The following is a 14,883-nucleotide window of genomic DNA, read 5'->3' on the forward strand; positions in this document are numbered from 1 at the left end:
CAGGGAAGCCCAAGAATACTGGAGTGGGTAGCCTATCCCTTCTCCAGCAGATCTTCCCAACCCAGGAATCGAATTGAAGTCTCCTGCATTGCAGGCAGATTCTTTACCAACTGAGCTATCAGGAAAGACCATCCCAGAGCAGCCAGGTAGATAATTCATACCCTTTGCCCCACCCCTACAAAAGGGCCTAATATCCCAACTCTAACTTTCCTTGAGGCCAAGCAACTGAATAAACCAACATATAGGGCTGGCCAAAAAGTTCCCTTGGTTTTTAAGTAAAGATATTAATAAAGAACACATTTTCCATTTTCACCAAGAACTTTACTGAACAGCATATTCACAGTTTTGTTCCATTCCGTTCCATTCGGTCGCTCAGTCGTGTCCGACTCTTTGCGACCCCGTGGACTGTAGCCTACCAGGCTTCTCAGTCCATGGGATTCTCCAGGCAAGAATACTGGAGTGGGTTACCATTTCCTTCTCCAGGGGATCTTCCCAACCCAGGGATCGAACCCAGGTCTCCCGCATTGGAGGCAGACGCTTTAACCTCTGAGCCACCAGGGAAGCCCATTACCTTCTGCAATTTTTCAGGCAACGTCATAATTCCATCTTCCCAAAACTTTTTATCTTTTTAAGCAAAGAACTGTTCCAGATGTCTTTTGCATTCTTCCAGGGAATTGACATTTTTTTCCATTAAGATAATTCTGTAAAGATTGACATAAATGGAAATCTGAAGGTGTAATGGCTGGTGAATACAACAGGTGAATCAGAACTTCCTGTCCAAGCTGTAACAGTCTTTGCCTGGTCATCAAAGAAACATATGGCCTTGCACCACCCTGATGAAAGATTTTGTGTTTTCTCTGGACTGACTCTGGACGCTCTTCATTGAGTGCTGCCTTCAGCTGGTCTAACTGGGAGCAGTAATCATTTGGTTTTCCAGAGGGAGCTCACAACAGAGGACTCCCGTCCAATCCCACCGTATATACATCATTATCTTCTTTGATGAAGACTGGCCTTCCTTGTGGCTGGTGGTGGTTCGTTTCTCTTGGTCCACAATGTCTTCCATTTTACATTATCTGCAGTGTCCACTTTTCATCACCCATCACAATTTGTTTTTAAAAGGAACATTTTCATTACATTTCAGTAGAGAATCACATGCAGAAATATGGTCAAAAAGGTTTTTTCACTTAACTTATATGGAACCCAAACATCAAAGCAACAAACATAACCAAGCCAGTACCAATGATTTTCAACACTTGATCTGATTATTTTGAGTATGTCAACTATCTCCTGCATGATGTAACGTTGATTTTTCTCAATTAATGTCTCAATTTGATCACTATCAACTTCAACTAGTCTACTTGGCCATGGAGCACCATTCAGTGAGAAGTCTCCAGAATGAAACTTCACAAACCACTTTTGACATGTTCAGTCGGTCACGGCCCCTTCTCCATACACTACACAAGTCTTTTCATGAATTTCAGTTGCAAATTTACCTTTCTTGAAATAATAAAGCATAATTTGCCGAAAATGCTGCTTTTTCCTTCCATCTTCAATATTAAAACGGCTACACAAAAATTCACTAGCTTTGATAAGTGGGGTTTTTTTTGTACACTGATATGACAGCTGTCACAATACAATTGAACAAGATTGTTTCAAATGAAGTTAAAGACAACTAAGTGCTACCAGAGGCATCTTACAGAAAAAAGCCAAGCAAACTTTATGGCTGACCCAATATCTGTCTGGTTGGTCCCTTTCAGCACCCCTGAAAGCAAGGAAGAGGACAAATAGGATTTTTATGGGTCCGACCCGCATGGACAATTGGCTCCTACCCTTTGCTCTCTGCTACCCTAATTATCCACCTCGGTACTTAGCAGCTGCCAATATGCCAAGCTCATAAACCTGATTTCACAGTGATTTGGGGTTCGGCCCGGCTCAGCCCTCCATCCTTGACCAGATAAAAGGGTGGAGGCTGAGCTCACCCGATAACTCTCGCCTCTGTCCTCCTGCCAGGGCGCCGTCTCTGCCTCTCACACCCACCATGTCGTGCCGCTCCTTCCAGCAGGGCTTCAGATGTGGTGGCCGGAGCTTCAGCTCCTGCTCAGCCATCCTCCCCCGGGTGGTCACCCACTATGCAGTGAGCAAGGGGCCATGCCAGACTGGGGGCAGTGGGAGCTTCCGTGCCCTGGGCTGCCTCGGCTCCCGGAGCCTGTGCAACGTGGGCTACGGGCGGCCCCGGGTCGCCTCCAGGTGTGGCCTGCCTGGCTTCGGGTACCGAGCAGGCGCCACTTGCGGGTCTTCTGCCTGCATCGCCCCTGTAACCATCAATGAGAGCCTGCTGGTCCCACTCGAGCTGGAGGTCGATCCAACTGTCCAGAGGGTGAAGAGGGACGAGAAGGAGCAGATCAAGTGCCTCAATAACCGTTTTGCATCCTTCATCAATAAGGTAGGAGGTGGGTGCTGGGGTCCAGGGCCATGGGAGACAGACAGCACCCTGTGGCTGCCCCAGGAGCCACAGCCTGGGGCTGCTGGTGTGGCTGCTCCACGACCCCTAGTCTCTGAAAGCTGGTTGGATCAGGCTCAGCAGTAGACATTTCTGCTTGTCTGTCCTTTTTAGAATATGTTATCTTTCTCTCTGGGTATTATCTGATAAACTCACCGAGAGGGCCTGAGGTCAGCCTATAAGAGGAGCTCCTAAAGCCATGATAGATACTGAACAGGGCAATCAGGGGCAGAGACCTGTCCTTTCTGATGAGGCTTTAATGAAAGACCTTCCTTCCGATGACATGAACTGGGGCAAGACCCTGGGGCACTGTGACCCTGGAATTTGTCATCAACTTAGGTCTATGATGAGGAGAAGGTAGAGCAGTCAGAGCTAGGGACACAAAGTGGCCATGACCAAGTCTCACATCTTTCAACCCCCAAGTGACGGCTCTGAAAGCCTTGAGAGAAGGGTGATGTGCTGCCTTTGGAAGATGCTGAACTGGCCTGTCACCTCGACTGCTTCTGGGCCTGTCCTTATATCCCAGGGAAGCTCTTGGGATCAGGATGCACACCGAGGGCTAAGCTGGTGTTCCTGGTGATCCCAAGTTTAGGGCAGAGTCCTGGGTTGGCAGTCAGGAGACCTGGACCCTGGCTCCCAGCCCCAGGAAAGCGGGCAGAGATGGAGGGAGAATTAAAGGACGTAATACTCAACAAAAGTGCTCCCAAAAGGAATTTGCTTTAGTAAATGGAAAATGTTAAACTTACAGTTTTATTTTGGAAGCTCATTAAGTTCGGCTTGTAACTCATTTCAGCACTGTGAGTCCTGATCATCAGCTGCCTCAATCTCCATCTGTGTGGCTGGGGGCCTTCTGGTGACCAAGCCTTTGACCAGAAGGAGGATGGTGTGACTACCTCTATCGTTTTCTCGAGAGAGGGTGCACGGGTGCAAAATCCCAGGGTGAGGACTGGAGACAGTGTGTGCCCTGCCAATGACTAGCTTAGCTGGGTGACCACGGCCAGCTCACTGTCTCTTAGCCTCGATCTCCAAGCCACGGAAATGAAGGGCAGGCCAGCAGCTCTCCACGTTACTGTGACAGGGACATGGTCTGGACTTGGCCATGTAGGATGGGGACGGGGCAGAGTAGCAATGGGTGCTAGGACCGAACTTTGAGCTTTATTCCCTGAGCACCCCTGGGCTGTAATTGAAGAAACCACAATTTCCAGTATCCTGACCGGCTTCCATTAGCATGAAGATGTACAAAGCTCTCCCTATGCAATCCTAGGTATGAGTTTGAGGCAACAAAACAAGTTTGAGGGGCTGGGTGGCTCGGCCCAGGTTATAAGGCTGGTGGCAGGCAGGCAGGGCTGGAAGAAGGAACTATCCCAGGCCTCTTGGGGCAGCCCTGTTTCCACTACAACACAACCCCTGGTGGAAGCTGGGGGTCCCCTAAGCCGCTCCAGGCAGGAGAGAGAGAGACATAGCTGCAATGTGATGGAGGCTGGAGCACAGACGGATTCCACTGCCTGCACCAGCACTTAATCTCACCAGCTGTGGTCCCCAGGGTCCCTGCCGCCTCACGACATCCAGTTCTTGGCTGCAGGTCCGGTTCCTGGAACAGAAAAACAAGCTGCTGGAGACCAAGTGGAACTTCATGCAGCAGCAGAGGTGCTGCTCGAGCAACATCGAGCCCCTTTTCGAGGGCTACATCTCCACCCTTCGGAGGCAGCTGGACTTCTTGACCGGGGACCGAGATCGGCTGGAGTCAGAATTCCACTGCCTCCAAGACACGCTGGAGGGCTACAAGAAAAAGTGAGTCTGCCCCACTGCCACCCAGCCGGGCGCCTAGGGCAAGTGACATAAGCAATCTGGGCCTTGGGTTTCCCCACCTATAAAATGGGAAGTTGAAAATGTAGACCTTTAGGGGGTTCCACAGTCAGGTGGGGTAATGTAGGCAGAGCATCCTTACTACCCATTAGGCACGTCGTACAAGACTTTAGATGTGTATTCATCCCCCTTCCCACCACACTCTCCCTCTCTTCGTGTGAAACAAGCTCTCTCCTGCTGTTCCCGGTGCGCCAGGGCTCTGCCCTCATACCTGTTGCGCCTCATCTTCCATCAGTCCCTTGACAGATCTTGAACACTTCTTAGCCTCCAAACAGATTCCCAAGCCCTCCTTCCCCCCAGCTTGACTCCTGCTGTTCCTTCTTCCTGATAAGTCCCACCTCGGCATTTCTTTGTAACACCCAGGCTAATATATGCTACCCCGCATTTTCCTGGTCCAACTCGGAATCATCACCGGCAAGGACTCACAGATTCAGAGCTTCTTTCAGGAAGCTGAGCCCCAGATAAAGTGCCTCGTGGTCCTGGGTGAGCCTCTCATGTTGGTGGGAGAGGGCTGAGAGAGACACGTTTCCAAAGACGGTGTGAATATGACAAGTATGAGTTTTCAGTGGAGTGGAGCCATGCTGGGGACACACACGCTGCAGGTGTCACCCACATGCCTAGTCCAAGTCAGATGCTGTGCTGGGGAGTTTGGGTTTGACAAAGTTGGGAAAATCTGGCTCTTTCCCTCTGGATGTCCTAGTAGAGTCAGCAAGATATCCTGGTATGCACACCAACAGCTACAGCATGGTACAAGGCAGGAGGGAAGAGGAAGCCTGAGAGAGTGAGAGAGCAGAAGCAGCCCAGGAAGGCTTCCCGGGGGAGGTGTCAGTTTGCTCAAAGCCTTGAAGGATATGTTTCATTCCATTTGCTTCTTCTAAAAGAGAAGTTTAGAGTAGACCACAGAAAAGGAGATGAGACAGAAGCAGGTGGCAAGGAAGGACCAGAGTGTGCAAGTGAGAGGGGACGACTCAAGCAGACTGGTAGGTGAGATGTGGCAAGGTTGTGGGTGTGGTGAGATCAGCCCTCTCAGCAGGAGCAATGTCTTTCTTCATGGATACAAGGTGATCAGGAGATATATTTCGCAGCTCAAGATTAGGACTTTGAATTTTAAAAGTGGGGCTGTTGGAGAAGGATGAGGCCAAGTGGTATTTTAACACCAATAGCAAACACACAGTACCCTGTTCCAGGTACTGACCTGGTGCTCTGCAGACATTAACTCGTGTGATGTTTGTAATTGTGACAGGACCAGTGATATTCTCATTCTATAGATGATGAAACTGAGGCCAAGAAAGGCCAAGCCACTTACCCAAAGTCACATGACAAGTGCAGGACAGAGTGGGATTGAAACCCAGGCAGCAGGCTCAGCATCCAGCACCTGTGCAGCGGCTGAGTTCTGCAGGAAAATGGAAGCTCAGGCGTCAGGAAGCACAGAGAAGCTTTTATTGGATCAATGTCGCTCATCACACTGAGTCATTCTGGCCAGACTAAACCCTTGACCCTGATTCTGTTGCCTTGGGGTGCAGTGAGTGGGCGAAGAGCTCCCTGGAGCCTAGAGGAAATAGGCCGGCTCTCTCTGAGGATCTGGTGAAGTGGGTAATTGCCACCTCTGCAAGTGAGCTGCAGGTAGAGGCCAGGCTCAGCGCTCTCCCGGTGAGGAGGGGCACAGGGTCAGCTGGGCTTGCAGTGACCACAGCCAACTCTCAGAACAACTCAGAAGAGACAGTTGTGGGACTTCCCTGGTGGCCCAGTGGCTAGGACTCCATGCTCCCAGTGCAGGGGGCCTAGGTTCAATCCCTGGGTGGAAACTAGATCCAATATGCTGCGACTAAAAGATACCGCATGCCACCCCTAAGACCTGGCACAGCCAAATAAAAAATAAATATTTTTTCAAAAAGAAAAGACAGGTGTGCCAGCAACAGGCAGCCAACTCTTCACCATTTTCCCAGAGGAAATGACTGGATGAAGTAAGCGTCCTCAACAGCAAGATAGAATAAATGTAGCTTTCAGAAGGACTTCCTAGGGACTTCCCTGGTGATCCAGTGGCTAAGACTACCTGTCCCAATGTAGGGGGCTTGGGTTCGACCCCTGGTCAGAGAACTAAATCCCCATATGATGTAACTAAGGACCCACATATCGCAAATAAGATCCAGCACAGCCAGTAAATAATTTTTTTTAATTAAAAAAAAAGAAGGACTTCCCAGAGAATGATTCATTACAGGAAAAGGCTACCAGGCACTGGGGTGGAACATAAACTTACAAAGTGGCTAATAAGAGACTATGATAAAAAAAAAACACCTGTGTTGAGTGGCTGAAGGGGCCAGAGGTGACTAGAGACAGGGCCAGACCTGGTGCCTTCCTAGGGCATTCAATCTGTGACTTGTCCCCAGAGGCTCCTACTCTCAGACCCCATGCCCACACCCTTCCAAATCCCACCAGCGTGACTAAAACATGTTCCCCCTGCCCCTTCCACCAGATATGAAGAGGAGCTCTCCCTGCGGCCCAGTGCTGAGAATGAGTTTGTTGCCTTGAAGAAGGTGAGGGAGGGTGGCCCATGGAGAGAGAAGGCACTCTGAGCTGGCCTAGTGGGCCTGGGGACACTCAACCCCTGGACTGGGCCTGCAGCCAGCCCACCGTGCTGACCCTGGTACCAGCCCCACTGACCCCAAGGGAGAGGAAGGCCAGCCTCCCGCCCCAGAAGGGCAGTGACTGACACCTCCACCACCCAACTCGTGTTAAGTGTTGTATTTACATCTGTCCAAGAAGCTGGAGATGTGGCAAATGCCAAATCAAAAGACAAAAGCTCTGACTCAAATCCCCAGAGTTGAAAACCATCCTGACAACCCCTCACATAGACAGCTACGTGTTTTGTTGCCCAGGGTCCACGGGAGCTCTGAGGAATGGACTCCCGTCTCCTTTAATCCCATCCCCTTCAGATCCTTTCCCACTGGGATGCCAGGCCCAGGCATCAGGTCCTTGGCTTTGTCCCCCTTCATTTCCACGTGGGCCTAAGTAAGGAAAGTGGGTCCCACAGCTGTCACCTGCTACCAGCTTGCCTGGGAGGTGGCCCAGCTGGCAGAGGGGTGGCCCCAGGTTATGACTGTCACTTTCCTGGCTGCAGGATTTGGACACGGCCTTCCTGATAAATTCTGACCTGGAGATCAATGTGGAAGCTCTGATCCACGAGATCGACTTCCTGAAAACCCTGTATACCGAGGTACCTGCAGCTGTGCTGCCCACGGGTGGTCAGCCAGGGGCCAGTTCTGGAGGGATGATGGGCGGGGAAAGCTCCTGCCCTGTGGGTACATTGGTGGCTTAAAAGTGAGCAAGTGAAGAAGTCAGTGTGGAACAGCTGGGTCTCAGGCAGAGAGACTCCCAGAAGTCAGAGGGCCTACACCTTGGCTCTCGGGTCTCGGTGCAACTGGAGCAGGCTGGTGACCGAAGGCCGGGACGGCCAGGCAAATCTGCCATGGGACTGTCAGAGCTGGGCCTCCTCATTTCTTCCCCTCTCCCTCGCCAACGTTATTCTCAAAGTGCTCACCCATTCTCACCTGGGGCCCCCACCCCCAGGAGACAAACCTGCTCCAGTCTCAGATCTCAGAGACCTCAGTCACTGTGAAGATGGACAATAGCCGGGAGCTGGACACGGATGACATCATTGCCCAGATCAAGGCCCAGTACGACGAAATTGCCAACCGCAGCAAAGCCGAAGCAGAGGCTTGGTACCAGAGCCGGGTGAGTCTTGGGCAGGCCCTGGGAGACCCCAGAACCTCTTTCCTCCAGGAATCAGGAGAGAAAATGTGAGTCGTGCCATGCCAGCCTCTGTTGTTTCGACCAAGCCTCAGGCCAGGTCCCCATGAGTGTGGGAGAGACCCCACAGACAGCCCAGACCTGTTCATCAGAGCTCCCCGGCTTTATACACTCATAGACTCACAGGAAGTGCTTCCCTAAGTAGCATTCAAGGAATACTAATTGGCAGTGGTGGCAAAGAGGGCTCAGAGTTTCCGGGTGTGGGAGGAGGCTAATGGCATGGAATGGTTGCTAATGGTGGAGCAGAAACTGTGATTAAGGTGGCCCCAGACTTAGGTAATTAGGGGCTTGCTGGGAGGGCAGTTGTGCCCCCAAGGGCAATCTGACTTAGCAGATACTATCATCTCAGTCTCACCTACCCCATCTGTGAAAGGTCCCATCCATCCATTCATCCTTTTATTGCACATTCATCATGTGCCAAGCAGCATTCGAGATGCTCGAGACCCAACAGGAACCAGAACAAACAATACTCCCTGCCTCTATGTCACTTTCATTTTCCAGAGGCAGGAGCAGGACAGGCAAACAGGACATATAAGTACAGCAGATGTATGTTAGATGGACATGTGCTAAGGAAAAAAATAAATCAGGGTGAAGCACAGGGAGTATGGATGGGATTCAGTTTTCAAATGGGTGGCCAGGGAAGGAGGGCCTTACTGGGGCGTGTGGAACCATGAGAATACTAAGAGTCAGAGCATCCCTCTCCTCGAGGAAGTTACAGTCCATGGGAGAGAGAGGTGTAATCAGCCAGAAGGCTATACGAGGTAGCATGAAGTGACCACCAAGGTCAGGCCATAGGCCAAGGGTACAGTATGATGCTGGAAGTAACAAATTGTGTATGGAAAGACAGGAGCGCTGGCATTTGATCTGGATCTTGGAAGCCAAGTATGATTTCCATAAGCAGAACATGGGGTAAGGGTGTCTGGCTGAGAGCCAGCAGGAGCAGGCTGAAGACGCACGAAGGGGAGGTGTCCCCAGTGTGAAGCCCCATGAAGGATATGGGGCTGGAGACACAGATCACAGTAATCGGCAGAGCTGCCCTGAAGGCTTCAGACATTTTTCTGAAGGCCGTGGATACCAATTTTCAGGAAATGTCCCAAGAAATGCTCTGTCCTTTTTCTGCAGATCCATGGTGATCAAGGTATCAAACCCCAGCCTGGGGTCAGCTCCCTGTAAGTCAGTCTGTGGCCCAGCCACAGTCAGGTCTCGTTCCGGCGGGGTCCTCCTCTGATTGCTCTCCTGGGCCACCCATCAGGCCTCAAGGAAAACAATCTTCATTACCCATCCTTCTAAGTTAGAACCAGAATGATAACTCTATTATATATCAATTGTACTTGGCTGTGAAGATCAGAAATTTTAATAATAATAGTTAAAACAAATTTGATTTTTTTATTTATTTTTTCTCAAATAACTTGAAGTACAGAAATAGACTGCCATAGATGACCCCAAGTTACCATCAGAAACACAGGCTCCTTCGAGCTTGCTATTCTGCCATTCTGTTAAGAATGTTAATCCTCATGGTATCCTCATGCCCCAAGATGGCTGCAATACCACCAGTCTCACATGTCCATTCCAAGCAGAAGGAAGAAGAGAGGGCAAAAGGAACATGCCAGTTGAATCATCCCTGACTTTAAACAGCTTTCCTTAGAAGCCCTGCCCTGCAACAGTCTACACCTCATTGAAGAGAAAGCTGAGAAATATTCTTTTATCTGGAGTTCTGTCTGAGGAAAAGGAGTATGGATAGTGATCAGGCAACTACCGGATTTTTCACAATAACCAAGGAGAGTGACTTATGCTTATCTTGTTTTGCATAGAAAATGCATTATATGCAGAAAACATACAGTTGGCTAATTTTTAAAAATCTATTGATGTAATCTATAATTCACTATTAAGAAATTAGATTTTATGTGCAGAGGTTAAAAAAAAAGTGTTAAGCCAAGATAGGAAGTAACATTGAATTTTGTTTTCAATTGTTTTGAGGGAGGACATACAAACATGTCTACCCTGAGGGGGCAGATGTTCTGCGTTCTCAGTTCTTGGTCTGTTAGGTATCCCAGGGTAAGGGCAGAAATCCCCTCCAAGGTCCAGAGCACAGATGGAGCAAAAGGGAGGGAAATTCCAGGGCAGAGAGAAAAGAGACACAGAACCCACGAAACAGAGAGGAAGGGTGCTTGGAGCTTAGGGGAGAATTTGATAAGTTTGAAGTTTCGGGGCTGGGAGGTGAGAAGGGAATGAGAAGCAGCCCAGAAAAGGACCAGAAGTGGAAAGGGGCTGGGGAAACATAACAAGTATAAGGATCCAGAGTACCCAGTGCAGGAAGTCAGGAGAGAAGAGCCTGGGGACAGTGGGAATGAGGGCTGAGAGGGACCACAGTGTGGGTGCCCAGGTTCTGACCTCCCTGTCCGGCAGTATGAGGAGCTTCAGCTGACGGCCGGGAATCACTGTGACAACCTCCGCGACCGCAAGAACGAGATCTTGGAAATAAACAAGTTGATCCAGCGGCTGCAGCAAGACATTGAGAATGTCAAAGCCCAGGTGAGGCCGTCACAGGCTGACCCGCCATCTGGTCCTGGATGTGCAGGGCAGGTTCATCCTTGACCCTGGGGGACCTGAGGAGGAGGGAATAAGCTTGCACTGTTTCCCACAAGAGGGAGCGAGCCCTTTCTTCAGAAGAGCTGACCCACAGCAGGATAAGCAGGGTCAGGCAACAGTGAGGCCCCCAACAGAGACTAGGCAGCCTATATTCATCAGGATGAAATAGCAAGAATACTTCACAAGGTGGGAGTACAGAAAAGATGTCCTCCACGCCCCCTTCCAACCAAAGACTCTAAGTCTATGATCCTGAAATTCAAGGTGATGCTGTACAGTCCATAAAATCAGACCCACCCTGTCCTCCTAGGCTAGTGAAGACCAAGCAGATGCTTAAAATCTATTAACCACAAAGTAATTGCTTGGCATAAGAGGAAACTCTCAGATCTCCTTGAAGTGTCATAGACGGGAGAACTGGCCTCCATCCCCTGGGGGAACCAGACGTCACAATTCTAGGCTGAAACCCACAGCAGATGTGAACCTGACACATAACCACGACTGGAGGAAGAACTCACTCTTCCTTCTGTGTCCCTCCTTCCCTCTCACACAGGCACACTCACAACACTTCTGACACCAGATATCGGGGAGTTTCCACACCAACCAGCTCTGCAACACCAGCTGCGTGTTCCACAATTGAACTCACTTCTGACACTACCTACCTGGACATAGCATCAGATCCTATAGGTTAGGGGCTGCCCCCAAGTCCCACAAGACTGCCCCCAGTTCAGATGCCGGTCACACGTCCGGGTTGTGCTCCTGACCAGTTGGCTGTACATCAGAGGTCTCCATGACCATCCTCCTTGGATTCAATTAATTTGATGGAGTGGCTTGCAAAACTCAGGAAAATAGTTTACTTTTTTGGTTTATTATGGGCTTCCCAGCTGGCACAGTAGTAAAGAATCCATCTGCCAAGGCAGGAGACGCAGGAGATGTGGGTTCAATCCCTGAGTCTTGAAGATACCTTGGAGGAGGAAACGGCAACCCACTCCAGTATTCTTGCCGAGAAAATCCCCTTGGATAGAGGAGCCTGGCAGGATACAGTCCATGGGGTAACAAAGAGTCAGATATGACTGAGCACCCATGCACGCACTGGGTTATGATAAAGAATACAAATGAATACCCAGGTGGAAGGGATAGATAAAGTAAAGTGTGTGGGAGGGACACGAAGCTCTCATGCCCACTCCAGGTATGCCATTCTCCCCATCCCTCCTCCTGTTCAACAACCTGGAGGCTCTCTGAATCCTCTACTCTTGAGATTTTATGGAGGCTTCCTCACATCGGCATCATCATTTATCACCTCCATTCCCAGCTGCTCTCCCCTCTTAGGAGAATGGTGGGGTGGGCTGAAAATTCCCAGCTTCTAATCAAGGCTTGGTTTTTCTTGTGACCAGCCCCCACCCAGGAGCCCACCTAGAGTCACCTTATTTAAGCAAAAGACATTGTCAATACTCAGGAAATTCTAAGGAGTTTAGAGACTCTGTGTCAGACACAGGGTCAGAGACCAAAGGTTAGGACAAAGGATGTTCCTGGTGTGCTCATCACTTAAGAAACTACAAGGTTTGGATGAGTTCTGTGCCAGGAATTAGGGGAAGAGACAAATATATGTTATTTTCAATTATCTCACAATGACCATGTTCTCTGTTCTTCAGAGAGTCAGCCCAGGGTCCCAGAGCCCCTGTAATACTTTTCTGTGCCCTCTCCCCCAGCGCTGCAAGCTGGAGGCTGCAGTGACCCAGGCAGAACAGCAGGGCGAGGCAGCCCTCAGTGATGCCAAGTGCAAGCTGGCCGGGCTGGAGGAAGCCCTGCAGAAGGCCAAGCAGGACATGGCCTGCCTGCTCAAGGAGTACCAGGAGGTGATGAACTCCAAGCTGGGCCTGGACATCGAGATCGCCACCTACAGGCGCCTGCTGGAGGGCGAGGAGCAGAGGTGGGTCAGGGATGTCTATTCCCCTGCCCTCTGATTGCTGCTACAGCCATTGCCCACCTCTCAGCCCATCCATGGAAAATCTGAGACAGCATGCAGTCTACAGTCCCTCCTCATTGCCAGGGTCCATGGTGCGGGCAGGGGGAGGGGGTGCTGTGTTTTTCTTTCTCTGATGCAGGTCTCTTGTGTCTCCTTTCCTTCTCACCTCCAGGCTATGTGAAGGTGTTGGACCCGTGAATATCTGTGAGTACTGAGGACTCTGCCAGGGGCTCTGGGATCTTGGCAACTGATCTACCCAAACATAGACCACACTGCCCCTGCCCAAACCTCAGCCTGCCTCCCTCACCCTAAAGGAAAGAGCTCCTGGTAGATGGAGAGGTTCTCCCTCAGGACTACCCAGGTCTATGGGAGTCAGAATCAGGAGCAGACACCCAGCGTGGTCTGCCAGGCACCATATAGACAAGAGGATGTTTTCCTGGAGAAATAAGATGAAGCAGACAAATAGGGAGCTTCCCAGGTGGTGATAGCGATAAAGAACCCACCTGCCAGGGCAGGAGACACCTGAGACAAAGTTCGATCCCTGGGTCAGGAAGATCCCCTGGGGGGAGGGCATGGCAAACGACTCCAGTATTCTTGCCTGGAGAATTCCATGGACAGAGGAGCCTGGTGGGTTACAGTCCACAGGGGCACAAAGAGACACAACTGAAGCAACTTAGCATGCATGCACACATGCAGACAAACAGAGAGGGTAAAGCAGAAGACAGGGCTCTGGGGCAAGAGGAAGGGCACGTGGGGAACTGCTAAGCATTTTATGTGACTGAAATGGGAGGCTTGGGCTTCCCCAGGGGCTCAGTAATAAAGTATCTGCCTGCCAATGCAGGAGACACAAGTGACTTCTCACACAAGGCTCGATCACTGAGTCAGGAAGATCCCCTGGAGAAGGAACTGGCAACCCACTCTGGTACTCTTGCCTGGAAAACCCCATGGACAGAGGAGTCTAACAGGCTGTAGTCATGGGGTCACAGAAGAGTTGGACGTGACTGAGCAACTAAACAACAATAGGAGACTTGGAAGTTGGTAACTGGGATGGGGGTGTCCTTAGACATGATGACAGCAGGTGCGGGGCCGATGGAGGGGGGGTGCTTGGCCTGGCAGGGCCCTGAACATCCCTTCCTGTTCCCACAGCTGTGAGCAGCTCCAAAGGTGCCATCCTCTACGAGCCATGTGTGGTCAGCACACCTGTGTACTGTCCAGGGAGCACCAGTGTCCTCAAGAGCAGTGGGGGCTGTGGCATCGTGGGCAGTAGTGAAATCTACATCCCCTGTGAGCCCCAGGGGCTCCTCGTCTGTGGGAGCAGGCGGAGCTCCAGTGTGAAGCTAGGGGCTGGGGGCAGCACCTCCTGCCACAAGTGTTAGTACAGCCCCAGGGGCTAGTAGCCCAGGGGACAGGGCACAAGCTCCAGGCGGGATATTGTCCCCCACAACCAGGGTTCAAGACAAGGCTGTTCCAAGATCCCACCTTTCTCTACTGATCGAAGATTCCCCTTGGGTTTTCACTGGGAGCTGCCCCTCAGGTATCTTCGAGAGTCTCTTTTCACTTAGCTGTGTGCAGACCCTGAGCGAGGCCCTCAGGTGAGGGTAGGGTACAAAGGAAGAAAACACATCTCCCACTTCCCTGGACTGCTGACAGTCGGGATCTAGTGTGCCCAAGAAAATGGCAATGGCCCCCTAACACTTCTCTTCCCCAGGAGGTCAAAGGGGCACATCACAGTTCTGCTTTGTGGGTCATCCCATGGAACTTGCCACACAAATTCTGCCTTCCCTCACCCCCATGCATTCTCCTCCTCTCTTACCTTGTACTCTAATGAACCTGAGAAAAGTTAACTCCTTCTAGCTCCCACCTGATACATGCACTATTGCAAATATCAAAAGGAGACACCCCAAACTCCCATCCCAAATTCCCAAACCAAATGCCAGGATTTCAGGATTACTCGGAATCTGTCGACGCTGCTTTCAGCACACAGAATCAAGAGGTGGTCTCTGGGCAATAGATTTACCTGCTCAGCTGTGTTGAACTGGTGCTATAAAAATACATCTCTTTCCTGAGCTGATATTGGCAGCTGATGGCAAAAAAAAAAAAATGCCTAAAACAAAGGGACAATCAAGAGCTGACATTATTCGTTCAATGGAATCAGTCATGC

The 14,883-nt window shown here is 50.6% G+C and overlaps 1 protein-coding gene across 1 annotated transcript; it reads left to right on the plus strand.

Moving 5' to 3' along the window:
• Positions 1 to 2,038: 2,038 nt before the first annotated feature.
• Positions 2,039 to 14,098, plus strand: KRT82 (keratin 82). Its single transcript, XM_055395867.2, has 9 exons — positions 2,039 to 2,443; positions 4,083 to 4,291; positions 6,840 to 6,900; positions 7,485 to 7,580; positions 7,934 to 8,098; positions 10,580 to 10,705; positions 12,466 to 12,686; positions 12,895 to 12,926; positions 13,869 to 14,098. The coding sequence occupies exons 1-9, from the start codon at positions 2,039 to 2,041 to the stop codon at positions 14,096 to 14,098; spliced, it is 1,545 nt and encodes a 514-aa protein (XP_055251842.2).
• Positions 14,099 to 14,883: the final 785 nt, after the last annotated feature.

Source organism: Moschus berezovskii, chromosome 6 (assembly GCF_049115385.1).
Source record: "Moschus berezovskii isolate FMDL1 chromosome 6, NW_MosBer_1.0, whole genome shotgun sequence".
Taxonomy (NCBI): Eukaryota; Metazoa; Chordata; class Mammalia; order Artiodactyla; family Moschidae; genus Moschus; species Moschus berezovskii.